The 27513-nt window shown below is 46.5% G+C and overlaps 1 protein-coding gene across 2 annotated transcripts in view; it reads left to right on the top strand.

The window, feature by feature from the left end:
- The first annotated feature begins 9989 nt into the window (after positions 1-9989).
- The window catches only part of FBXO32 (F-box protein 32), a 29702-nt gene continuing 12178 nt past the window's right edge, over positions 9990-27513 (top strand). For both annotated transcript variants that reach the window (XM_044914304.1, XM_021688777.1), the window contains exons 1-4: positions 9990-10105; positions 16156-16268; positions 17160-17209; positions 18767-18859. In XM_044914304.1, coding sequence (XP_044770239.1) covers positions 9990-10105; positions 16156-16268; positions 17160-17209; positions 18767-18859 — 372 coding nt within the window. The remainder of the gene's footprint in view (positions 10106-16155; positions 16269-17159; positions 17210-18766; positions 18860-27513) is intronic.

Raw genomic sequence — 27513 nt, 5'->3', positions numbered from 1 at the left:
TGCTGGTGGAAACCAGAACCTCCAAGCCCACCAACCCAAGATTTCAGGGATGGGAAGCCAAAGTGCTCCAGGTGGGGCTTGTTAGGTATAATGGATTAAAAATTGAGATGGGGCTAGTCCCCCCTCCCCCCTTCTGGACATGGGGGAAACACTATATTTACTGCATTCGGTAAGATGGGAGCCCTGAACTTTTAGAACATTATTCCCCAGCAGTCTTTAGAAGGTCATTCTACAGTTCTGGCAAGCTTCTGAGTGATGGGTTACAGTCAAATCAGCTCATTTTGCCAGCAAGCACCCAGTGCTATACTTCTTTTGTCATAAAGTGAGTCCCTTGGTTATTTAGAGGATGGATACCAAGACAATCGAGGTCCCTCCAGACTACACAATAGCAGCGATGACAAAAACCAGTTGGCCATGTCTCCGGTCCTGAGTCTCACTTACATGAAAGAAGGATTTTCTTTCTGAGGTCTAGAAGTCGGCTTTCTCTGTCCTTATTCTCCCTGTTGCCCTACTGTAAACTTTGGGAGACAGAATTGTTTCATGGAAAGAACACAAGCTTTAGAATTAAAAGTCCTGGATTGAAATCCCAGCTCTGCCACTTGTAAGCTTGTGATTCTAACTATGCAGGTTCCTTGTGAATAACATAAGGATATTATATCTACCTTGTAGTGTTTGGGGGTGGTGAATTAAATAAGCCAATGTAGATAAAAGTCAGGCACACAACAGGTACTCAATAAATGTTATTCCCTTCATCCTGCCTTCAAGCTAAATTCCACACCTGAAACATCAATTTTAGAAAATGTTTGTAAGAGAATGTGTACCTTAGGGAAATTTCTAAGATATCACCAGTTGAACTTTCTCAGGGTTCAGGCTTCCTGCCCTGATGAGGTTCATGCCATGGATTTATAAGAAAAACCTATAGATCTGGGCTTTTCAATTCCTCATCTTTTACTTTCACACATGGACAGCTCAACATTCTTCTCTGTCTCCATGTTTCTAAATCTGCCAGTTTTGTGCAAGCTGAAATCCCCTATCTGGGCTTGAGCCCAGTTTCCTCAGCAGATGATTTCTTTAGGTAAGTCCTAATACTTACAAATCATCCTCTCTGGTCTAATTCAACGGTTGGCCTGAGTGCACACATAAGCACATGAGACCACTGGGGCTTGGAGGGGTGATGGGCAGAGGAGACCGTGTGTTTTTACGTGACCCAGGCTCTGAATGCCTCTGAATTGCTAACAATTACTGTTAGCAAGCTACAGACATTGACCTTGGCTCTTCTAAGCACAAATATTTTATTGGAAGACTATCGGGGTCCATAGCATCAGCAAGAGGCTAAAGAAACAGGCATGGGAAACTGAGGCAAGAACTGAGAGAGCCCAGAGGACCAGACAGCAAGGATCATAGCAAAGCTGCTACAGCAGGGCCAACCAGGGTCAGAACCTCTCCAAAGACATTGGCCAGGAATGCCCTCCCACCAGGAACCACCAAACCTCCTTCCATCACTTCTGCAGGAAAGTGTGTATGATTGGCCCAGCCCAGGTCACATGCCTGCCCCTGACTTTGACCACAGCAGGGAGAGAGAAGATCCGGTCCCTTTAGATCCTGCATTTGGAAGTCAGCACTACCTCTCACCAAGATACGTGAGGCATCCCCACCCTCCACCCCAAATCAGGGGGCTAGCAGAAGGTACAAACTGGATGGTAAAAATATATACATAAGAATATAGACATAAAACAAATTTTCAGCACCCACCCGTTTACTTACTGGTTTGGGGCAATTTCATTCTTTGCTTCTTTGTTTAAAAGAAAGTTTGTTATAACTTATTTGTAGTGAGAACAGCACTACATATATATACATAACATTTTTTAAGGCATTTGAAAATGAAACATTTCATTTCACAGGACAGGACTGTGTGCTATAACCACTGTCAGGAAAAAAAAAAAAAAACCATCTTATTCAAGATGGATCAGATAGCGGAGGACAGAAAGAGAGGATCCCTTTTGAATGTTCTAAATGGAGGTCCTCCCTCTTCCCTAGGCAGGCCTGGGCAATTAGAAAGAAGTCCCTCCCGCAACACAGGCAATCCCCCCAGGGCAGAGGAAACACAGAGTTCCTCCTGTTGGTGGCCCTAAAACCAGTGAAAGTGAGGTCTCACTCAGAACAGTCCTCAGCCTTCCACCCAACCATTTGTTTCTTCTTCCACCTAAAGTAGAATCTGACTCTTGATGTTGAGGTCATGAGTTCAAGCCCCACATTGGGCATAGAGGGAAGGAAGGAAGGAAGGAAGGAAGGAAGGAAGGAAGGAAGGAAGGAAGGAAGGAAGGAAAGAAAGAAGGAAAGAAGGAAGGAAAAGGGAAGGGTGCAGAAAGCCCTCCTTGGCATTCCCCTTTCTTCAACACTTGGATGGGATCAATCACCATTTGCTTCATCACTTCCTACTCATCCTTTAGGACTGAGCTCAGGAGCAACTCCTGGCAGCCTCACCTGATGGTTCCAGGTTGGGTCACATGATTTATCCTCTCAGGTGTCCCAACAAACCCCATGCAAATCCCTATCACTGCACATGCCACATAATTTTAGGAATACATATTTGTATGTCTCTCTCTCTCTATAGCCTATACGCTCCCTGAGAGTAAATGTTCTAAGTTGTTTTAGAAGAGTACCAGGAACATAGCAAAGGCATGAGGTATCCCCGTTGAGACAAAGAATGAATGATATTCTATAATAAATTTTACAGCCTGTAAAATGATCAAAACCAGAACTAAAGATAACCACTCCTTTTGCTTGGTTGACAGAGGAGAGAAAAAAATCTAATTTATGCCCCATCTCTTCAATAAATACACAATTTGAAGACGTTTAGCAAAAAGCTTTTATACAATACCATTTTTAGCAAAGCAGATGTTTAAAAGACTGAATTATTTCTTAAATTACTATCAACAGTAAACCCTGGTTGAAAATATTATGTCCCTTAAGGGACTGGATTTCTCAGGCTGTAGTCAGAAAGGGAAAGAAGATGAACATTCTGTACTTATTTTTAAATTACATTCTTCTTCCTGAAATGAATGTACTGTTGTTAAAAAAAAAAAACCTCACGGGCTCATTATTGAATCATCTGAGACAAACGGTAAAATGGTTTTCAGTTCATGGACCACAATTTCTAGGCTACAACTTAGAAATTCAGTTCCACATACACCGAGGCACTTTGATTCTTTGATACATGCCAGGCATACGGCATACTGTAGTGAGCAGAACACATCTATAGACTTTTCTTTCTGTGGAAAAATGATGGGTATGACAGGCAGCCACCCAATAAGAAAGACAGGAGAGACCTGTGTTTTTCTATTTCCCGAAGAAAATTTGTAATCATTGTTAATGATCACCCTTCAATCAATGATGCCCAGAGAATCATACAACCATCTTTACAACAGGTATGTCTATCAATGGAAAACTGAACACCAAACGGGTTAAGTGACTTCTCCAGGATTTGATAATTCAGTAATTAATTCACATGAGGAAACACACTCCATATGACTCATGAACCACTTCTCCAATCACCAGGGTTGACGAGTCAAAACATGCAGTGATTACAACAAGCTGTCAAAATGTAACAAGCAGCAGATCTGCATTCAATCTGATGGTCAGGTAAGTACTTAGAAGGCACCTGATTTTTCAACCCTGCTGTTTCTCTAGGATCCTGGGTGACTTTGAGGAGTAGCCTCTTTAGGGGATCAAGTTGTTTTTCTTGTACCCTCTGGAACAAACTCACTGATAACAAGTCCTAATAAAATCTTGATCACTGGAGTGTGTAAATAAGAGGATTTGAATTTTACTTGAAAATTTACATTTCTCAGGGACATTGGTCAGTCCAGCAAGATTAATGGAACATTCCAACCCTGTTGGTTTGGTCTCATGGTGCCTAATTCCCAGGCCTGCTACTAACTAGTTCTGTGTTCAAGTGAGTCTCTCTTTTACGGGACTTAACCTTCTCAAGGGTAAAAGGAGGGAACTGGATTAGGTAACCTCTCTAAAAGTTTGTTCTGATTTTTAAGCAGACCTGTGATTAAATGTTTAACGTATCTGAGCCTTAGTCTCTTCATCTATAAAATGGGGATAAAAATACTTACCTTGCAAAGTTATATAAACATTAGTGATAATAAGTAAGTAACCCACAAGACACAATGTCTAGATGAATTTCAGTCCAAGCTATTTTTGTATATGAGAAATCTCAGAACTAAAACCTGTTACTCAACTATTCAAGATACCATTTGAAAGGTTATAGATAGGATGGTTTTAACCAATTTCAGGCACTGATATTGTATTTAAAACTTGACAGCCACAACAAATTTAACATCCTCATTTTAAAATGTGTTTTTATAAAAAGACACTAGAAGTCTGGGCTATTCATGTAAAATGTTGTGGTTTCATTCATTTCCCTATATTGTACAAAAGTTAGCAGCCTTGCCTCCAAATCCTATTTACTACTTATTGAAAGAAAAAAAAAGAATTTTCATTAAAATTGAACAACTGAGCTATGAAAGAAGGAGGATTATAGCAAAATGCCCTTGACCCTCTCTCACAAACAGAACCAGGCCCACATTTGAGGAATGCCAAATGATTCTCATTAAAGTAATGAGAATATTTTCAGTGACATGTGTCCGACCGACTTTAATTTAGTTGGCAGGACTCATTGCAGCCGGAGAACCAAAAATAACACACAGCCAACAATTCCTACTCAAACACACCTAACAGACGTAGTTCACACTGTTTCAAGGATGCCACACCCTAGACAGACAGGGTGTAGGGTCATATGCAAATTGTTGTATCCTGTGACAACACTGACAGGCTGAATTTAATATCCTGAGTTCCTCTGGCTCCCCCTTCATAAAATTCACCCTAACTGGGACAGGGTGAGCCAAAAGATTTGGTTGATCCCAGCCCCCACCCCACCCAACAAGCTAAAGTTATTTTTAACTTACAACTACTGCTGATAAGTATTTAAAAAAAAAAAAAAAAACCCTTTCAAAAAGAGAAACTATAAACAAAAAAAAAACCATTGCATTTTAGTGAGAAGTAGTCAGTCCCTCCCCCAAAACTATAAACGAATGTCATTTTGGGGTAGAAACAACACAGCACTTCGTATTTATCAAGTTTTCAATCCTTCCTACAAACAAATTCTCTAAACAGCCCTGTGAGGCAGTGGGCAGGCTAAAATTATGTTGGGTTTACCTTTGGAAAGGTAGTCTTCTGAACAGAAAAAAGTCCATTTCCATAGTTCAAGTGCAATAAATAGGAACTAATAACATGCAAACTATCATTTCATTGTATAATGTGCTCCAACATAGGCCATTTTTCCCATCTGGAAATTAGTTGAGTGAGCTATGCTCCATGCCCTCAAAACTTAAAATTTGGTGGGTAGACATGAACGTAAGCAAGTAAAAGATGGAGGCTCAAATTTTGCCTAAAGGTAAGAATATTCTCTACCATTGGTGCTGGCCCCTTTATAAGTACTTTATATATATCATTTCGATAAATCCTCACAATACCCTTTGAGGTGGATACTATCATTATTCCCATTTCACAAATGAGGAAACTGTGACACAGAGAGGTTAAGTAACTTGCCCAGGGTCACACAGCTATTTAAGTGGGGAACTATGATTTGAACCCAATCTGGCTCCAGTTAGGGTTGGAGACAGACCTGGGTACCAGCTTGGGTTTCACCACATGCTACCTAACTTTTCAGACCCTCAGCTTCCTACTCTATAAAATAGGGAATAACCATACCCAGCTCACAGGCTTTTGTGAGGAGTATTAAATAGGATTACATTCGCAAAGTGCTTGACACAGGGTCTTTAGCATGGCTAGCACCTGTCATGAGGGGAACAAGCATTTAAACACTCAAAACATTTTTGGGGGGGCACCTGGGTGGCTCAGTTGGTTAAGCGACTGCCTTCGGCTCAGGTCACGATCCTGGAGTCCCAGGTTCGAGTCCCACATTGGGCTCCCTGCTCAGCGGGGAGTCTGCTTCTCCCTCTGACCCTCCCCCTCTCATGCTCTCTCTCTCTCAAATAAATAAATAAAATATTTTAAAAAAATAAAAATAAAAACTTTTTTTTCCCCTAAGATGCTACCTTTTAACCTCCCCTATTTGCCTCACCAACTGGTAAGGCGCCACCAGTGGAGGGCTCAGCTAAGCAGGGTAGGATCCCTTCCTCCTCCCTACCTTGCATCCCAGAGTAGTTCAACCACATTTTTTGAGTTATTTATTGGTTGCGAGTCACGTAGCAAGCACCCTAATAGGCACCATGGTGACTAAAGCACTAAGACACGGCCCTACCCACAAGGAGTTCGCAGCCCCATAGGGGAGAACACACATTTAAAAAAAAAAAAAAATCAAATACCCAGCATATAACGTGGGCAATCTGTTGCATGAAGCTGTTTGGGAAAGGCAATGGCTCAGTGTCCATGCAAAGGGACTCACCATCGTGGTGCTCGCATGGTGTGCCCTGCTCAAACCATGAGGCCATGCTGGTCCTCCCCAGTCTGTGCCTTGCAAAATTCCCGGAGCATCCTTCTGCCTCTGTATCTTCAGTCCGAAGCTTTGCCTTGGTGGTTCTCAATGCTCAGTCAGGATAAGGCCCCCACTCACAGAGACTTTGTGAAGTCAAGCCAGGATCTGATAAGAAGGTAACTGTTCTAGACATGGCCTAGCACATTCTTTATCCTGAGGGGCTTAGCATGCCAAGGCTTCCCAGGAGAAACCATGTGTTTGAAGAAGTGTCAAGTTAGATTTTTAGTGGTGAGGGAAATCTAAAGCAGTCACTGACACTTCAGAAGAAGGCTGGGTTAAGATATGATAGCTACAACCTTTTTTTTTTTTTTTTTTTTTAGGGGGAAGATAGAGCTGAGGGACTAGGGACAAAGACGGAGGTTTCGGAGCAGTTGTTCTTATCCTCCCCCCAGAAAAGGTGATTTCCTATTTATGCTTGAATTTTAGAAGTCAAAAAAACTTTGACAAACTTTCAGCCACTCAACTCTTTGTAGCTACTGGCTACGTAACAAAAGACCACAACCATCTCCGTGGCATTTAACGATAAACACTGATTTCTTCCTTGTGGGGCAGCTGAGGTATCTGCTCCATGTGCCCCATCCTGGGACCAAGGTTGGAGCAGTGGCTACACCCAGGGCATATTCTTGCCATGGCATTCACAGAAACAGAAGGGGACAAGACCAACCCACAAGCACACACACCATATCCTCTGCTCACCTCACATCCACCAGCACCCCACGGACCAAAGCAAGTCACATGGCCAAGTCCAATGTCAAGAATCAAAGAAGTATAGGGGCAGCTGGGTGGCTCAGTCAGTTAAGCGTCTGCCTTCAGTCCAGGTCATGATCCCAGGGTCCTGGGATAAAGCCCCACGTTGGGCTCCCTGCTCAGCAGGGGAGTCTGCTTCTCCCTCTCTGCTCCTCCCCCTGCTTGTGCTCTCTCTCTCAAATAAATAAATAATCTTAAAAAAAAAAACAGATAAGTGCATATCACTAAGAAGCCATGGGTCATGTGGGGAGGAGAAAAGAACTTGTACTGATAATCCCATTTACAACACTCTCTAAATAATCCTGGAAGGATTATTAGGGGCTCTATTTTTTTTTCTTGATGGCTCAAAAAACGGAGCCTCCAGAATTTAAGTCATTCATCCAGGTCAGACAGCAGTATGATACTCTAGCAGAATGAGAATTCAAATCACCTGCCTTCTGTGGTTTCTAGAGTGATGTAGCTTACTGACATATAACTAACAGACATCTATAATAATCACATCCCTTAATTATGCTCCCTTGCAGATCTCAGTTCTCTCCAACAAAGGCCAGACCCAACATTGTCCCATCTGTTAGCATGATCATAGTGTTTATCATTTGTGTAGGACCTTCTGCAGTGTTTTTACAAGCTATTTTTACTATTACCACACTAATAAATTATTTATGGTGGGAAACCTGAATCAGAAAACTCTGGCTACTTGAAAACAGACTTTATTAAAAACATCTCCTTCCCCCTCCAACATGCACCCTCCCAAGGCACACCCACAATTATTTTGCCCTACTCTAAGCCTTAGAGATTGCACAGAGTCTGTGGAACAGAAGACACTTACAGATGGCTGCCGAGAAAGGAATATGGAGGGATCGAGTTTGAAACTAATTCCTGAGCATGCAATTTTAACTTGCAGCGACTGCTTCGTGCAGTCTAATCGCCCAATAGATCAGACGGTGAAGCATCACAGCTAGAAGTCATGAAGGGCAAGCAGCTATCCTGATGCTAGCAGCCTCCCACAGCCTCCCATTCACCTACTCAAATAGTGATTGAAGGTCTAACTTTTGGCCTGGCAAGGTGCTGGGATGCCCCTTGAACCAGACCATCCAGCTCTCAAGGGGCTGACATTCTGCAGAGAGGGATGGAGAGGGATGGATTGTTACAAATAAAAAGTAAAACTGAACAGGGTAACTTCAGATTGTACTAAGGACTGTGAAGAAGCCAGCCTTACCAAACTGGGAAAGTCACTGGCTTAACTCTTCTCTGGGGCCCTCTGTGCCCTCATCTGGAAGACCGTGCAGCTCCCCGCCCCCTGCTCCGGGCCTGCTCTCCCCAGTTTAAAACGATTAGGTTAAGGAGCTAGTTGGTGAGGGTCTCGGCACCTGCGCCCAGGCCGGGCCTGTTCGCCGCACTTCCTTTAGTCCCCGTCGGTCGGGCGGAGGGGCATTCTGCGTCCCTCTACCGGAACGCTCACCAAAGCTAAACAAAACTCCCGGCCTGCTATTTCCCGGAGAGGAATTAACAGCCCAGAGGATGCAGCCCGGCGGGAAGGAGGGGAGGGTATAGCGGGTCCTCAAAACAAAAGCCCAGCCCCCGGCGCCGGAGCGAGGCTCGGGCGCCTCTAACGTGCTCGGGGCGGCGCCGTGTGGGGCCCGGCGCCCCAGACGTGGGCGCTGCGCGCTCAGGGTGCCGAGAGTAGGTTGGGGGACTGTCCCTGCTCTCCAGTCCCACCCCGCAGGCATCAGACGCCGCCCGGCCTCCCTGTCCTTCTCCTGCCTTTGCCACCCTCGGACTCGGGCCTGGCAGCGGACCCATTAACGACAGTTCGGGGGCTGGGTGGGGTGGGGACTGCCCCCCCTCCCCAGGCCGCCTCGCAGGGGTGGCCCTCTTCCGCCCCAGAGCCGGGTCGAGGAGGGGAGAGAGGCCAGGAGGCTGTCGTCCCACTCCCCAGTCCTGCTCCCGACCGCTCTGTGCTCCCCCCACCTCCCCCCCGCCCCGTTCCCGAAGGGCCGTTGTGATTGCGGGACTCGATGTGACAGCTCGGGGCTGGGGGTGGGGGGGGTGTATCCTTCCTTCCCAGCCCCGCCCAGGAGTGACCCAGACGCCGCTCGGGCCTCCTTCCCGCACCTCGCCAGCCCCGGAGCGGCGGGAGGACCGGGCGCGTCTTGCCGAGCGCTGGGCCCCGCTCTCCCGGCCGCGGCAGCTGCGCCCGGGGGGGGCGGGGAGCGGAGGGGCGGCGGGAGCCCCGGCCTGGCAGCACGGCTTCAAGTTTCCACCGGCGCGTGGTTGTGCAAGAGCCGGAGGAGCGGGAGCCGCGGGCGCCTCGGAAAACAAGCCGAGCCCATAAACAAAGCCACGTGGGCTCGGGCGGGAGGGGGGGCCTTGCTGAGAGCAGGCGGCTCTTCCGGCAACAAAGGGCCGGAGCCCGCGGCCCGGGATAAATAGTGCGGCCGCGACCGCGGCGCAGCAGTCCCGCCAGCCCCGCGCGCCCTGCGGCCCTCCCCAGCGCCGCGCCCTCCGCGAGCACAGGCGCTCGGCTCCGCAGCCCTCCCCGCCGCTTCCCTGCAGCCGCCCCCAGTCGCCGGCCCCGGCACCCCGAGCACCCGCCCCGGGCGGCACTTCCCCGAGGCCGCCCAGCCGGTCCGGTCCGTCAGTCCGTCGAGTCCGTCGCGTCTTCCCCGGTGCCATGCCATTCCTCGGGCAGGACTGGCGGTCCCCGGGGCAGAGCTGGGTGAAGACGGCCGACGGCTGGAAGCGCTTCCTGGATGAGAAGAGCGGCAGCTTCGTGAGCGACCTCAGCAGGTGAGTGGATCCGCCGCCAACTTCCAGCCCCGCGAAACAGACCTGGGCTGGTTTCCGGGGCGCGGGGCGGGTGAATCGGGAGCAGGCAGGACTGGAACAGGGTGAGGAGGGGAGCCCGGGCCGGGGGGTGGGGTGGGGAGTTGACAGGGTTTCTGCAGAGGTCGCCAGAGCCCGGGATTCGGAGAATTTAGTTTCTCTCGTTGTTCAAGGTCAGCGTCTCCGAGTGGGCACAACTCTACAGAACCCCGGTTCCTCTGAGAATCTGACGACAACCGCGGATCTTGTCCGCAAACGTTCAAACTTAAGCACCCAACTTCAGGGGACCCCTGCCTTAAGGACACGAGGCGCGCAGTTTGCCCGTGCGGGGGCGCGGGCGAGTGGGCTGCGCGCCTGTCACCGCCGGGGCGGCGGGGCTCGGAGCGCCTAAGCGCTGTGGGCACAAGTCGGGTGACGCGATGGACCCCGGGTCCAGCACCTCCAGGCTCTTCCCACGCGCAGGCGACCGCAGAGTGGGCAGGGAGGATGAGTAACCGGGAAGGGGCGGCCAGATGGTCCCCGGGGCACCGGCGCTTGCGGGGCGGACTTGAACCGGGGTGAAGACTTGCGGCGGCTGCAGAGCTGCGGAGGAGGGAAGGGGGGCGGGCATGGAACCCACAAGCTTTCTGCTTCTGAAAGGACGAAGCATTAGCACCTGTTTCCTCAGGGGGCCTTTCGGTCAGTTTCCTGGCCGAAATAATTTCAAGTGATGCCTATCGACTGCAGAAAGTCCACCTGGCTCAGGGGAGGTCCCACCTGAGCTCTGTCAGTCTGGTGGAAAAGCCGAGTTCCGCTCGATCGGGTGCTCCGCTTGGTTAATAACACAGGAGTGCTGTCTAATAAGTTAAGTGGTCAGGAATCTGTCAGTCCCGGATCTCAACAGTCGACTTCCACATCCCCGCCATTTGGCACAGGTGAGAAGGGCAATGAAAGTGGGTCCAGGGCGCCTGGGTGGCTCAGTCGTTGAGCGTCTGCCTTTGGCTCAGGTCATGATCCCGGGGTCCTGGGATCGAGCCCCGCATCGGGCTCCCTGCTCCGCGGGAAGCCTGCTTCTCCCTCTCCCACTCCCCCTGCTTGTGTTCCCTCTCTCGCTGTGTCTCTGTCAAATAAATAAAATCTGAAAGGAAGGAAAGAAGGTCCAGAGGGGATCAGTGCAGCCCAGCCATCCTTGGGGGCCTTTTCTCGCAGCCTTTGGTTGAAACCACTGGTACCAGAGCCCTTAAATTGATTTCGGTGATGAGTTCTGTAACTGGATGGGATTCCCGCTTACTGAGATTTACCAGTGACTTTTTTTTTTTTTTTTTTTTTTTTTGGCGAGCCCCTGGCACTCAATTTTAAGAAAACTAACAAGAAAGTATGGTTATTTTGATAGCTTGACCTCCAGAGCACCCCCTCCCCTAGCTGTCTGTGGTTTGTAAAGCATTAAAACTCCTTTAGTCTTCCAATGAAAAAAACAAAAAACCAAAAAGCATTTAATCCTAGGGGTCTGTTAGGAGAGATAAGAGCATATATAACTCTTATGTTAAAGATCCTTTGAGGCAGTTCCAATGGAGTTTGGGGAGCAAATAAGAAATCTCATTTATGGAAAATCAGATCATTTACTTATAGTAAAATAAAAAGACCAACGGCTGTCACTAGACTCTTCCCTTTTAGGGATGCAAGTTACCAATTATGCCTAAATTATTCTTCCTAGACTGGAAGGCTCCTTCCTTCCTCCTCGTTCCTAAGGAATGATGATCTGCTAGTTCGGTACTTTATTTCTGTACAACAGTTCAGATTCTCTCTGGGGAGGTGCAGCAATGATCTGCTGAATGGTGTCCGCAGTGGCTCACCCAGATACAATTGTAGGATGCTCTTCAGTAGGATGCAGACCATTGGGCTCAGCAGGGGAGGATTCAAAATACAGAGCCTCCAGGTCATGATCCTGGAGTCCCTGGATCAAGTCCCACATCGGGCTCCCTGCTCGGCAGGGAGTCTGCTTCGTCCTCTGACCCTATCCCCTCTCATGTGTTCTCTCTCAAATAAATAAATAAAATCTTTAAAAAAAAAAAAATACAGAGCCTCTGGTTCCTATAAATATTCACACTGTATCTGCTCCAGGAGATAAGCTGGTTTCACTCCCCTTTAGGAGCAAATAGTAGTGCCTCTCTGGCCATAGTATGGGAGACCTGAAGATGGTTTTAATTTACCGCAGAAGTTTAACCTAGGCTGGATCAGGTAGCTTTACACCCCTCTGTCCCCTTATGAGCCGCCTTTCTTTCTTCCCATTTCCTGCCTTCTGAGGTGTGGCACTGCCATAGTTATAACAAATGGTGATCAATACAGGGACCACCTGTGGCTCTTGGATGAGTCAGAGTTTAGGAATCATCTGGTAGCTCCTAGCAAAGCAGCTGGCTGTCTGTTTATGGAGTATTTTTTTTCCCTCCATCAATTGTAAACAATCCCTTCCCTACTTAGCATGAGAAGTCTGCCAACTTAAAAGCAGTTGGTCTTCTGAGACCTAGGTTTGTAGTCTCAAATATCCCCACTGTTTTTAGCCTTGGTGATGCTTCTCTGTGAAGTAAGGTTTGGGTTGAATGCCTGCCTACACAGGTGAAGCTGAATGCCTCTCCTGTTAGGAGAAAACAAAAGGCAGACCCTTTCAAAAGGGGGAGGAACAGGAACGGGCAATAAAACAGAGAACTACAGAGGCAGGGTACACTTCTCTAATTCCATGTACCATCCTGTGAGCTGCCTGAACAAGAATAGGGAATGAAGGGTGCCTTTGGTGTGTCCCGACCTGGGGACAGTGTTTAGTGTTGACCACAGCATGTCTGCACAGCACACCTTCTCTGGACTCTGCTGGCCACTGTCTCTCTGTTCCGAGCCCCGTCCCCCTCCAACAGCAGAACAGTACTAAGCCCATGCCAGCTAGGAGCCCCTTCTCACCAACAACCTCCCCCCCGCCCCCACTCCCGCCTCACCCACCCCCAGGATGAGTAATCTCAGCGATGTGAGCCTCAGGCCCCTCTTCTCCAAGTCTACAGTCCTGCAGCTGAAAACCCCAATGTTGCTTTCCAGTGTACCTAAGGCTGAACCAGGAAGCAGGAAGTTTACCTTGGTACCCTGGATGAGTAGTGCAGGAGATAAAAATAATAGTTCAGATTTTTATGAGTGCTTACTATGTGCCAGGAAGCCACTGGTCTATGAGCTTCATATATTAGGCTGTTTGTTTTACCAAAACAATCTGGGTACTAGCCAAGGGAGTTTGACCATTTGGGTATGTATGGGAGCAAATTAGCATAGAAATCTCACTGGCCTTACTCTACTACTAAGCCCTTTGGGGCAGTGGCAGCTTTCTTAAATGCCCTGTTAATGCGAACAAAATGAGAAATAGGCCTCCTTTTTTCCCTTCCCTCCCTTTTTATCTCCTCTGCCCAAAAGGTCTTGATTTTGAAATCTTTCCACCTTTTCTAAAGTTGTCTTTCAATATCTTGGTATGTGTGTGTTGAGGGCTGGGAGAGGTCTTTTTTTCTTATTCTAGGCCTGCGCCTATAAAAATCAAGATTAGTAAAAACTGACCACAAAATAGCAACTTTAGTGGCCATTATTGAATTTAATGAAGAAAGTAGCCTCTTTAAATAGTTTTGCTTTAAAAAAAAATTAAATGTCATCGTTCCTAAATGGCGGTGGCTTTTCTTGTTAAAATTTTCAGTTGTAATTTTCCATTGGCTTTGCATTTCCTTGAAATGGACATAATTGAACTCTCAAAATAAATTATTGCTTGACAGAAAACCTATAAGCAGGCAACACAAATAAATCTCATAGCCCTTCCTTCCTTCCAGGCCCTACCTCAGGAATCCAAAACCTAATAACCAAGAGAAAAGTGCAGGGTTTGTCTTTGGTTGAAGCTTTATCTACATTCGACAGTGGGAGAGCATCGTCAACGATGTCAAATTCTTCTTAAACTAACTTTAGAAATGAGTCACTTGGACTTAAAGCAGGTCATTGTCATTTCTATAAGGAAGGCAGGTGCTCAAATTCCTTTGGGTAATGTTCTCAATTAGAAGAGAGTAAGATAAACTATAAATACTTAAAATTTCTGGGGAATGGCCACAGTCTATGGCCCAGGCTCTGAAAACTTTCTGCTAAATCTCAAATGTGTGATTAAGAGAATAAAACCACTTCATTTTATGGTTCTCTACAGGTGGAATTTAGGCTCTTGGTTTTCATTCATGGTGCATGAGTGTGTTTTCTCTAAAAATAAGCCTTCATGTGGCCTCTTTACACACAAAAGGTTCTAACTTTGCTTTCTAAAGCTGTTCTCAGCTTTGGTATGTCATGGACCAGTCAAATGACCTTCCCTCTTTTTCCCTTCCCCCTCAACTTTGATTGAAATTTCTTGTTGGCTCTAAGGACTCAGTTCAGCTCTCCCTTTGTTCTGCCCCTCTTTTCCTGCTGAGCTGGGAGCAGGTAACTGGCTGCTCAGTGCTTCTGTATGCTCTAGTCATGCAGGTAGACAAGCACCCGCTTCTGTGTGACACAAAGCCTGGCCCCAAACATTCACCCTTGGCTTGCTTAAGAAACTGTCTCTAAGAGAGGGCATTTCTGCAGTAATCTCTGTGAAACCTAAAAATATCCTGTTTCGCCCAAATGAAAAGAAGGCTATAGATATTAGGAAACTCAGTAAATGGCCTTCCTAGGGCAGATTAACAAATGATTACCCATCAAGCTCCTCCCTATGGGTCCAGAAACACCACGTATATTGTTGGTGATGTCACGTGTGTTTATGTAGCAAGATACTTATTGAAGTGCTACTTGAGAAATGATTGCAGCAACAGGATACTGGAAATTGTTTTAAACCCTCTTTTCTCTCTTACTATTTACATAATGTCCATTGAACGGAGAAACGCAGGTGTGCCTCGTTTTACCCAACAGATGTATGTCAGAAGATCTAAAGCAAATCCCATTTTAAATTCAGCAGAGGAACTCAGAAAATTAAAGGACTCTGATAGATTGGTGATAGAAGAAAAAGCCCCCAGTTTATGTTTTACCGGTGGGCATTATAAATCCTGCCTTGCTCATCCATACCCATGGGGTTTGGGGAAGCTACTCACTATTCCTGATATTTCTCTATCATCCCTTCTACAGAAACTCTTCAGAGACTCTCTGTAAAGTTACATGGTGTAATAGCCTAGAACTCAGCCTACTGACGGAAGTATGCACCTGACCCAAGTTGAACCTGTGCATCCTTCAGTGACCTGTGGTTAGGGCCCTTCGGTCTTTTCAGCCCTTATAAATTTATGAACTGTGAATTCAGCTGGTTTCATTTAGGACCCGAAGTCTTCACCCCGCAGCATGATGCCTAGTGTTAGTCACAGAATTACGTGAAACTTAAACAATTAGCACTGTACGCTAAACATCTCCTAGAAATGGAGGGTATAAGTCTGATTTTTGGCAAATGTGATCATGTTTCAAAGCCATGATAGAAGCATGCTCGTTAAAAGCAGCTTGGGTACACTTTAAATGGGTGGATTGTATGGTATATGAATTCTATCTCCATAAAGCTGTTTTTTTGTGGGAGTGGTTTTTTTTTTTTTTGGTTTTTTTGTTTGTTTGTTTTTTTAGAAAGCAGCTTAGGGTGGATGCTTTTGCAAAATGAAGGCATTGTGGCCTACAGTGATACCAATAATCTTCCCTCTCCCTCCCCACTGCAGTCATCCTTTTTGCTTAAAGTAATATTGTAGTGCCCGGCATTGCCCTTAGTTAAAGGGTGCAGGGCTGTGTGTCCAACACAATGGCAGGCACTGTTGGAAATTCAAAAGAAGTAGAAGCCCCCATCCCTGCCTTCCACAGAGCTGCGAGAATATTTCATCCCCAAAGAGGGAGGTCTGTGCCTGAACAGACTTCTTTTCAAGGGGGTTTACTGTTTTGTTTGGGAAGATGTATGTTTTATAACCCAGTAAGTTATTTATAGAAACAGCTCTTACTAAAGTATAGCTGTCACAGCTCATCCCCTCTTCTGTTGTTCTTAGTTACTGCAACAAGGAAGTATACAACAAGGAGAATCTTTTCAACAGCCTGAACTATGATGTTGCAGCCAAGAAGAGAAAGAAGGACATGCTGAATAGCAAAACCAAAACTCAGTGTAAGCCATTTGTTCTGAACTTGGAAGAAAGCTGTTTGAAGATCGTTAGGATGGGTTCTTGGTTGGGGGGGGCGGGGGGCGGGAATTAGACCCTGAATGTGAGACATCTGCTTTAATGCTGACTGTCATTGACAGAGGTTACTGGGATCTCTGCACTCCAACTGGCTGTGCATTTTACAAGCAAGATTAATGTGTTCTTTATAGTCTTGTTTATAAGTCAGTTGGTAGTTGGGGTGTTTTTCTCCTGCTTGTCACTTACATCTGCCATAGTTAATTTAGTTATTATACAGTGATATGGTCAGCTGAATCAGTTCCAGCATGTGTTTTTATTTGGCACTGGGCTTTGAGGCTTTGGAAATAGATTTGTTTCTCCCTCTTTCCTTATATAAATACCATTACATTTCTAGATGCCATATGTAAGAGTATAAAGTTCTATTAATAAGCGGGAATTATAGATCTTTAGTTTAATCCACCTGTACAAGATGATTTCCTCATGTTACCTGCTTTATTTCTACTTTTTATGGCCTTGTATAAGTTGTAGGCTTGGCATTTAAAACAAACTTGTCCTTGGGTATTTGGTTTTTTTGGGTTTTTTGGTTTTTTGGTTTTTTTTTTCAATTTGGAGCTTTGGCCTACTAAGTCTGATGATCAAAGATTTGCAGTGCTTCAGACCAAGCGAGCTGTAACACCAGTCTGTATGCGCTGCAGAAGTCAGGCATTGGCATCTCATAGGTTGTGAGTAGAGTCTTCATCTTGTTTGTCAAAACGTTTGACACTTGGGAATACATAAAAAAGAAACAAGTTTAAAATTTGGGGCGTGTTGCAAATTTTAAAGCTGTGTGGGGTTTTTGTTTGTTTATCTATTTCTTTATTTCTTTATTGCCTCTGTAGATTTCCACCAAGAAAAATGGATCTATGTTCACAAAGGAAGTACTAAAGAGGTGAGCATCCATCCGTTTATTAAAGAATATGCTTGGGTGCCTGGGTGGCTCAGTTGGTTAAGCGACTGCCTTCGGCTCAGGTCATGATCCTGGAGTCCCGGGATCGAGTCCCGCATTGGGCTCCCTGCTCGGCGGGGAGTCTGCTTCTCCCTCTAACCCTCCCCCCTCTCATGTACTCTCTCTCTCTCATTCTCGCTCTCTCAAATAAATAAATAAATCTTAAAAAAAAATTTAAAAAAAAAAAAAAAAAAGAATATGCTTAGCTTTAGGCCCCTCCCGACAGGGTAGGGAGGGAAACTGGGCAAGAATATTACTTCAAATCATGGCTGTCTTCTTGGGTGCAGCTGGTGGTGACTAGCAGTCTGCCACCCACCCAACCATCAGGGTTTAGGGCTACAGAGAGCGTGAGAAGCAAAAGTTGCTAGGTGGACTCCCCAGTCATTCAGTGAGACAAGTGTTTGGTGGTTAGCCCTTCTTTCCCCCTTCTTTTGTTCTGAGATCTCTTCAGACTCCAACTTTGTTAAGTTTTAGCCCCAGAAGGGCTAACCACTAAACACAGCAGCAGTTTTAGTGCCTGCGCAGGGGACAAGACACGGTAGTAAGTACATTTGCGTGGCACTTTATAAGACCCTTTTGTGGGGGCGCCTGGGTGGCTCAGTTGGTTAAGCGACTGCCTTCGGCTCAGGTCATGATCCTGGAGTCCCGGGATTGAGTCCCGCATCGGGCTCCCTGCTCGGCAGGGAGTCTGCTTCTCCCTCTGACCCTCCTCCCTCTCATGCTCTCTGTATCTCATTCTCTCTGTCTCAAATAAATAAATAAAATCTTTAAAAAAAAAAAAAAAAGACCCTTTTGTGTACATTTCTCTCTGCACAGGCATCTGCTCAGATACCTAGAATACAACACAGTATGGCAGAATGATAGAATTTCTGTCACTCTCAGGGACCTTGGTGAATTTGTACATCCTTGTGTGGTTTGAGGCCCTGCCGGGGGTTCAGGAACATACACGCGACCACCCAGATACTTGGAGCAGAGCTGGGATGGAGTCAGGGCTCTCTGCTCCCAGTTCCTTGTGTGTTCACAGGTAAAAGATCAAAACTTCTTTTTGCTTCCTCGTGAAGCCTTAAAAATGCTTCTGATGATCACAATGAGAAAAGCACTAGAGATACGAGGTAGCACGCAGAGCTGACACCAGGAAATGTAATTCCCCTCCCAGGGGATGTTACAGTGACCAGCTATCATCCTGTCACCCATCAGACATCCAACTCCTGACCTTCCCTTGATAAGCAGCTACTTATGATTTTCCCATTCAGCTTTGTGCAAGGGCTCAAATGGTAGAAATCATGAGGAGGGGTGTTTAACACGTGAGTCATTGACTAAAGCAGCTCTTGGCTGCCCTGCCCATCGTTGTGGCTCACAGGGGGTTCCCAGAAAGAGCTGTTCATGGCAGGAAAGCCACAGATGGCCACAGGTCACCTGAGACAGGCATCCGGCTTGTCAGTAGAGTCCAGGGGGATTGTTCTGGAGAATGACCTCTGTGCCCCCTGTTTTCATGTTCAGCGCCATGGATACTGCACTTTGGGGGAAGCTTTCAACAGGCTGGACTTCTCAACTGCTATTCTGGATTCCAGAAGATTTAACTACGTCGTACGGGTAAGTCTCTGTAGGTTTCGAGTCTCGGTTGAATTGTCTTTTCAGGTTGTCTTGAGGTAGATTCCTGCCCTCCCCCCAAAATAACTTCTTAGGACACTGGGAATTTTGAGGAAAGCAGAAAACAGACTTGTCAACTCCCCTCTCTCTAGATGTACTTCACGTCCTTACGTGGATCCCATTAGGATGTCCCTGACATTGGCTGTGACAGACAGCAGTGGCCATAATACTCCTGTGAGCCACTCCCAGCCCACGGATGAAGGGGAACACGCTGCAGGCAGCAAGGGCAGCAACATTAGTAAGAGCGAATTCATAGTAAGCAAGCCGGGAAAACACCATGGCTTGTTTTAAAAACCTTCTGTGCCTCGGGTTCTTCTCACTGTCGTCCTCCTTGTCCTGCCTCGGTGACCCCAAGGCAGTCGTGGTTTAGGCTACAAAACCAGATGAGTTCAGAGCACCCCAGGGCTTCTTGCCCATGACTCCCTTCCGTCCCCATGGGATAACCTATTCGGTCTTTGGTCTTGCGTTCACTAAAACTTGAAACTACCTGTTTGGACCACTTGCTTTCCATTTGAAACCCTATATTGGGGGGGGGGCGGGGGGGGGCGAGGATTTTTTTTAATAATGAGCTTTAGCGAAATATTCGTGATGAACGGAGTAAAGCAAATGAGTCTAACCATGCCCCTCAAGTCCATGATTCTTTTTAATCGGTTTATTATTGTTTCCCCCACTCTTAGCTGTCTTGTGCCTTTCTGTCAGTGGTTCAACTGGGGAGGTCGTGGCTGTTTGGGTGTTGGTTGGTTGGGTTTTTATTTTCTTTCTCCCTGGTTGTTATGCTGCTCTGTGCCAGGTCACTGAGTCAGATGATTGCACAGCTCAGCCAGAGCGATGACATCAAGCCCCCTTGAGGCCTGGATCATTCACCTGTCTTCTGGGCAGATGCAGGCCTGGCCGTCCCAACGGACCTGATACCCAGGCCTCCTTGGAGGTCAGAAGCTCTGAGCTGAGCGTGTGACCGCATGAGCAGATCTGTCCGCTCTCAGCTGAGCCCTTATTGCCATCCAAAAGGGATGAACATGAGACAGCTTCTGGATGAGATGTTCGTGTCATTCAGTGTGACTCTGCCCCTCCGGGGGGATCACTGTGGCCCGAAGCCCAGCCCAGACTGGGTGGAGAGAGGCCTGGCAGGAGCTGGAAACTCTGTTGCTAAGAATATGAATAGTTTCCATGTTCTAGGTGTCAGGGGAGGACACCCAGTGCTGATGTCTTCATTTTGCAAACGGATCAGCAAAACGGTCCGTTCTTAGATGGTTCTCCTTCCTACCTGTTTTTCCTTTCACAAGAAATAAAGCAAAGGGACAAGATCACAGTAGCCAAAATCTATTTCCGCGTAACTATGTGCACTCACCTTTATCCTTTCATTAACCCTATGGAGTGTGGGGACTTGGATGATCTGTTTAAACAAAGGGGAGTGTGGGCGCCTGGGTGGCTCAGTTGGTTAAGCGACTGCCTTCGGCTCAGGTCATGATCCTGGAGTCCCGGGATCGAGTCCCGCATCGGGCTCCCTGCTCGGCGGGGAGTCTGCTTCACCCTCTGACCCTCCTCCCTCTCGTGCTCTCTGTCTCTCATTCTCTCTCTCTCAAATAAATAAATAAAATCTTTAAAAAAAAATAATAAATAAACAAAGGGGAGTGTACAGCAAGGTAAAACGACGTGCCCAAGGTCACAAAGCTACATAAGCCACAAAATCGAATCCAAAACCTGGTCCGTCTCAGAGTCCACACTCTTAACTGCTACAGGGAGTCCTCTGCAAACAGAGGATGGAAACGTACAATGGTCTGAGGTCAGGCGGTGTCTCCACTACTTTCAGGCTAGTTCAGCCTCCCTAAGACTCCGCTGCCCCTTCTATGAGGATTCACAACAACCTCACAGGATAGCTGTCCACTCGGTAATGTGTTTTCTGTGGAGATACCCTGCAAACCAGAATCTGTTATTCAGGGTCAGCTACAATATTTATTATTACCTACTAACCAAAATTATTATTGATTCTCCCTAATATGCCTTTTCAGGCCAGTTGATAAATGTTTTTCTCCTTAAAAAAAAAAAGGAAATCTTGCACTTGATAAAGACCCAGCATAGAGAACTTGTATCTGATAGTATCTAATTGTAAACTGTGAGCACTTTTCCTTAAATAATCTTTAAGTCAGAGAAACTGCTCCATGCTTTCAGAGTTGTCAGGTTCAGCGGTAGTGGGAAAATGTTTCTATTTTGGAAAGAGCCATCTTTTTTTCCCCTTCACTGTTAGAGTCCTCTATAATTTGAGAAATAATGTTATTTTTATAAAGAGCTTAAAACATTTTAATGATAGGCACCGTGTTCTGAGGGTTTTCTACTAAGGAACTCTATGCACATCTCATATATACTTCTTATCCTAAAGCCAACTTTGCAAAGTAGCTTGCCAATATGTCCTCCCCATCTTACTACTTCCACCTAATGGTTCTTAATACAGTGCTACAGTGATTCCTTAGTTCCAGTGAATGACTGAACCAGCTTTGAAAGCCTTAAAAAAAAAAAAAAAATTTTTAATTTCTTTAAAGCCAAGTACATTTTTAAAAAATGTGTTGTGTTCATGCTGGCTGTCATCTTCAAAAACAGACCATGCAGAGGGAATAAAAGAGATGGCTAACAGCGCTGTCTCAAGATTTCATCATTTTTATCAGTAAGTATGAAAATTTTGTGGAATGTTTTGAATCAAAACTTTTGAATATAAACTGGAAAGGTTTTCATATGGCATTTGTACCTTATTTCGATAGGCTTCAGGTTCTACTCACTGCCTTCACCCCCTTCCCTACACACCCCGAATGGCTTAAATACAATTTTAACTGTGGGTTTTAAAGAGGATTTAAAATCTTTAGAGGCAACAACTTACCCATTTTATGAAAGGTCGTTTTAAAAATTGGTTTACATTGTGCCTCTGGGCCAACACGTTTTGGAAATCCCCCTGGGGAGCTGGTGAGGATTCTAGGGGCTGGGCTGGTGGTGGGCTTGGCACTTGGTCACCACGAGGAGGTGAGTCCTGATTAATGGAGCCAGGGCACAGAGAGGCCAGTGGGGAAAGTGGGTCTCCAGTAAACCGGGAGAGGGTTTTGGAGATCACACACCGACTCATGGCTCTCTGAAGTGAGCCTGCTAATGGCCCACTGGTTCTCATTTGAACTGGCTGCACATTAGAATAGCCAGCAAAGCTTGTTGGTCTACAGAAGCCCACCTCTAAAGCATCTGATTTAATTAGTTGAAGGTGGTGCCCACAGCTTGCTACTTAAATTTGTCCTTCAGGTGATCCCTGTGTTTCCAAGTTTGAGAACCAGCTCAAAAAACTACTGGGAGCCCAAAAGCCATATTTTGCATGTGGCGTTTTTAAACAAGATACAGCGAGGCACACAGGCAGGAGAGGATCTTAATGCTTTAATGCCAGGATGTCCTCTGACCTGGTCTCCCAGCTCTCTCTAAGGGCTGTCGATTTCCCCCTCCAGACCAGCAAGGTCCTGGGGAACCTTGAGGGCCACTTCCTGACTGGAATGAACGGACCCATAGGTGCTAGCAGATCAGAAAGGACAAGCAAAAGCTTGCAACCCCACTCTCTAGCCCTCTGCAGCAAAAAAGAACATCACAACCTAAACCCAGGCACATTCTTATTTTTTTCTGCATCACCACCCTAAGATCATTTGAATGTTTCCAGCAAGTTACTGCATTCCTACCACCCCTGAAAGTCTTTTCCAAAAACATGTTTTAGTTTAAGTTGACTGGCGGTTTGGCAAACAAAAGGCTGAAATATGGCACTGTGACTCAAATTCAAACCCAATGCCTTAAAATTAAGGGCGTGCTGTTGCCAACCCCCTGGTGGGTCATGATGTGCCTGAGAAGCCTGGCCCCTTCGCTGGGTTCCTCTGCCGCAGTGACCTTGGATTAATTTGGCACTGCACAGACCCGGCGCCTTCCTCAGATGGAGGGTGGCCCCTGCCACCTGGGTCTTAAAACCAGGGGTTCTTTTTTTCCATTGGGACAGAGAAGCTGGGATGGAGGGAAGGCGGCCAGTCACCCCAGAGGCAACAAATCAAAAGAACAGAGCCGTTGTGAGCCTATTTGAAAAGGACTCGCAGAAATGGTTGGGAATTGTGAGAATCCACTGCAGGGCATTAACAGTTGAGGGCACAGGGTGGGGTCCTTCAGTGACTGCGGATTAGGCTGCCAGTGATTTTTACAGGAGAAAGTCTGTGTCTCTTAGAATTCCTGGCTTTCAGTCCTAACAAGCACTCAGGCTTGCATTGCAGATCCTGCAATGTCTGGGGACCCACAGAAGTGGGGAGCTACCTGAAGAAGTAAGGGTGCCTGCAGAACCATGGAAATAATGGAGTGCATGCAGAAGTAGGAGGGTGCTCACGCAAGTGGGGAGCACCTGAGAAAATGAGGGATGGCCAAGAGCCCAGAACAGTGGTGTCTTGGACCATGGACTCCTAAACAAACAATGTAAGCATGTACTCTCCATTTATGTGTGTTCATAAATTCATCTGTGAATCACCTACCTATAAAAGGTGCTTAATAATGATATCTGCCCCATCATGTTGCTCAGAGAATTAAAACTGAATTTAAATGCTTTCCAACAGTGCCTGGTTACGTGGTAAGCACTCGATAAGAATCACTTATTGCCATTAATATCCTCATCTTTCGGGTCCTGATTACAGGCATTAGAAAACACACAAGTAGAAAGATGATAGAAATAATAGAGATTAAAGATGAAATGGAGAGATTGATGTTTTATGGTTTTTCTGCCTGCTTTCCTCTCCCATCCCACTTTGGAGACCTCAGGATCAAATTTTTTTCTTCAGGACTCAGAATCTAAACCTATCCCACCATGGGCCCAGAAATATATTTTATACAAAAATTCTCTCTAGTTTCTAGGTTAAGTCAGGTGCTTACTATGCAGGGGGTGGGGTATGATAAATTGGACAGGTGAGCTGACTTTTAAATACCAATCAGCAGACTTTTTTCCCATTCAAGGAGGTAAGTTCCTGAGAGCATCTGGCACTGTATTCTAAGTGCTCCGGTTGAGGGTAAAACAGAGGGTTTTTTTTTCCCAGTATCTGTAAGCTAGGATCGGAAAGCCCCTCAGGTCCACTGATGGAGGAGCTCCAATAGCAAGGAGTTGACAGCATCCTCCTGCTAGATCCCCAGAGATCACAGACTCCTTCGGGTGAATGCTTTCACATTCCTAAACAGGGATTTCTCCATGCAACCCGTAACATTTCCCTAGTGTTGCCAAAGCCACCTGAGAATCAACAAACACCTGGCCCTTGCTTGTCAGGAGCTTCTGGGCTACTCCGGGGGACAAGGTTCAACCACTGAGATGGCAAATGGGGTTTTGGTCCTGTCTAGGAGAGTGGATGAAGGGGGTATTGGAGACCGCTTCTTGGAAGAGGTAGAACCTGAGATTGAAGAACCAGCCTCCTTCCCTGAAGGATGGCCAGGATCTGGTGAGGTAGAGAGGCAAGTCACAGGCTTTGCAGGGATGAGTGGCAGAAGCAGAAATCCGGACGTGGGAAAGAACGGGAGTGGAGGGGAATGCAGGTGGGCCAGGGACCAAGGGCAATGTGACATCCAGCCTCATGGAATCCTAGGGTAGAGGTGACGAGTGCTGGAGTAGACGGGAACCTCAGTTTAAGCAGGAATATTGAGGCAAACAGAACTGTTCCAATTGATGCAACAGGGAGCAGGGCACCGTTACATGTTCAAAAATATCTAGGATGGATAGAAGACAGGCGAGTTTCTCTCCGATGAGAATACAATTAATTTGTATAAACTTGGCCCTCCTTCTTAGGATTTTAATGCCCTCCGTTAGAGAGATGTTTCCCTTGCAAATAATATTTACCCAATCTTGACATGCCTGAAGATTATTAATGTTGCTGAAATGTTCCCTCTTCCAACCTGTCCGTGTTCAAGCTCAAAGTCAGGACAAAACTTTCCAGGTTTTTAATCTGTGTTCTCCCCTGAATAAATAAGGGTCTTGAAAGTCCATGGCACTCGGTACGAGCAGAGGCACTGCCTGACGTGACCAAGGGCTTCCTGCAGAAGACAACAGCTTCCTAGAGACACCCAGCTTGGCAACTGAGCACGTGAAAAATGGCAGGCTTCTTGCAGCTTCTTTTCTGCCTTTGATAACCTGGAGGCTCATTTCTCCATCAAGACCTGTAACTCAAACTTCAGGGCCCACTGTCCTAAGAGATGGAAGAATTTAGAGATAAATTATGTTCCTAACCACGTTCAATGCAAGCTAGAGTATGCTTTGAGCACCAGCCTACGGGTAACCTCCGTGTGGTTTTGTCTCAAGCGGGCAGGGCAGCTACTGCGTCCGTGGATGCTTCTGAAGCCCTAATTTTAGTGTCCCTCTAGATCTCAGCCGCTTGCCTCCCTGGCAGGTGTCTGTCATATGTGTGCACTGTAAGTGATTTAACTGCTGAAACATCAGCGTGGGACCAGACCCCGTCTGACTCCCAGCCTGACAGTCCACAGACCATCTGCCATTGACCGCGATGGTGTCATCTGACCATTATGAGCTGCCTCCTCTATAGAGGGACTTGGGTATACTCGTGCCCAGGTCCCTTGCAGCTACAACATGCATGGATTCTAAAAGACAGATGTATTAGAAAACAAATAGCGGTCACCCGCCTACCATGTTGCCAGGCCGGGGGTGGAGTGAGAGGGAAGGAAACAAGCCTTGCTGTCTTGAGGTTCGGATCCCAATTAGACCGTCCTCGAATGAGGACACAAGATCATTGCAGAGATAGGTCAGTGGCACGATGAGACCGGACGGTTCCCGTAGAGGAGGGTCTGAGCAGGTGACCTCCGCACTGAGGCCTGAAGGGTGGGTTGGAGCCAGCTCTGGGAGACGTGACAGGGGCAGAGGCTGGGGGGCGGGCCTGACCTGGCCCCGTGCAGGAAACCCAGGACGGGCTGTGCGGCTAGAGCAGAATGAGTTGGGGAAGCGCAGTGCAAAGTGACGCTGGAGATGGGGCATAGGCCAGATCAGGGAGGACCGTGCCCCAGCCACAGAAAGGAGTTTAGATTCTTCTCGAAGTGCAAAGGGAAGCCGCTTGAAGGTTTCAAGCAGAGCAGTGACCCGAGCTCATGTGCTTTGTAAAGTATGAATGCTCTGATGAACTGAAGGGGAGAGAAGAGAAGACACCTGCTCTTTCTGCAGCAAAGTGAGAGAGAAGGGAAATCTCCCTTCTGCCCAGTCGTGGTCCACACACCACTTCAAACTGTGGTGGTATCCACTCTGAGGTTTGCTATGCGATATTGCTTGCAACTCGATTTTTCTCCTACTCAACGTTTCCAAAACCAGCATGAGCCAAAGCTGAAGGGCAGGATGCGGTTTCCGCATGCAGTGACCACCATCCCTTCCTCTGGTAGCTCAGAGCCATTCCTGTGACTGTACACCTAGTCACTGCAAATCGTGCCAGATACCCAGACTGCCCAGGCGGCAGTGATGCCGTGGAATTCGGGGGCAGCCTGAGAGCCCTCCTGCTCCTCGTCCTCCTCCTCTTGACCCTCCCACTCCCCCTTAAACACGGCTGCAAATTCCTGGCACCTGGGCTCAAATCTGCCCAGCAGAAAAGAAACAGCTATTTCCCAACAAGACATTTTCCTCTGCTCTCTTGTGGCTGGGGGCAAAGAATCCAGTTGGCTAAGTCCTCTTGGTAAATAAATGGCTAGCTAGGGTCCTGCTCCCCTAGGCACACAGCTCTCCTAACACAGAAGTAAAAGGAATCAATTCTGTGCTCTTTACCACTAGTTCCACATAATACTGCCTACCCGTTCAGGGCCTGCCGAGTTCTGCTGACGTGGAAAGTAGACCTAAATGGTTTACCAAAAGCAACTGCCCCATCCCGATCGTGTTATTAACACTTTCTGGGGATTATTTCTCCCTTCCTGGTTAAAGCTGATCACCTGTCACAATGTCATATTGATAGAGAATTTCTAGACTCTGTCTTCTAGAACATAGCAAATATTGCTACTAGTTTTAAAGTTTGGCCCTAGGTATAAATTTAATTGACCCTGAAAAGCTGAAGTCCTTAAGTGATCAAAATACATGTTCTCTATTAAGACACAAATGGGCACAAGTCTTGGCTCTACCACTTACTATTGCTGCTGTGACTTGAGGTACTTGACTTAATTTCGTTGAGCCACACTGTCCTCTTTTATCAAATGGAGAACCCAACTCATCGGCTCACCATGGAAGACTAAGCAAGATCAGATCGTACATGTGAAGTGCTTAGTGCAGTCACTGGTATGTAGTAACCCCCCGTATTGTTAGCCAAATAAGACCTCGCAGTAGATGCAGCTATGTAAGACATAAAATGTATCAACATTAACTCTCATCAACAGACAGGGAGCTATTAAATGGATCACAAACATAATAAAAATGACAGAAAAGAATATTAAAATTTGGAACCATTTAAGTATTTGATTGACAATGAATAAAATTGAAATACAGGGATTCTAAAGATCTTTAAGCCAGCTCTACTTTAGTAATTCACTATCCCCTCCCTAGCAGTAATATTACCTAGTAACAGTCTCTGTATTATGATAAAAACTAATGA

Source organism: Neomonachus schauinslandi, chromosome 4, assembly GCF_002201575.2.
Source record: "Neomonachus schauinslandi chromosome 4, ASM220157v2, whole genome shotgun sequence".
In the NCBI taxonomy this organism is placed as follows: domain Eukaryota; kingdom Metazoa; phylum Chordata; class Mammalia; order Carnivora; family Phocidae; genus Neomonachus; species Neomonachus schauinslandi.
Note: the sequence above shows the minus strand (reverse complement) of the source record. Positions and strands in the feature narration are given on the sequence as shown.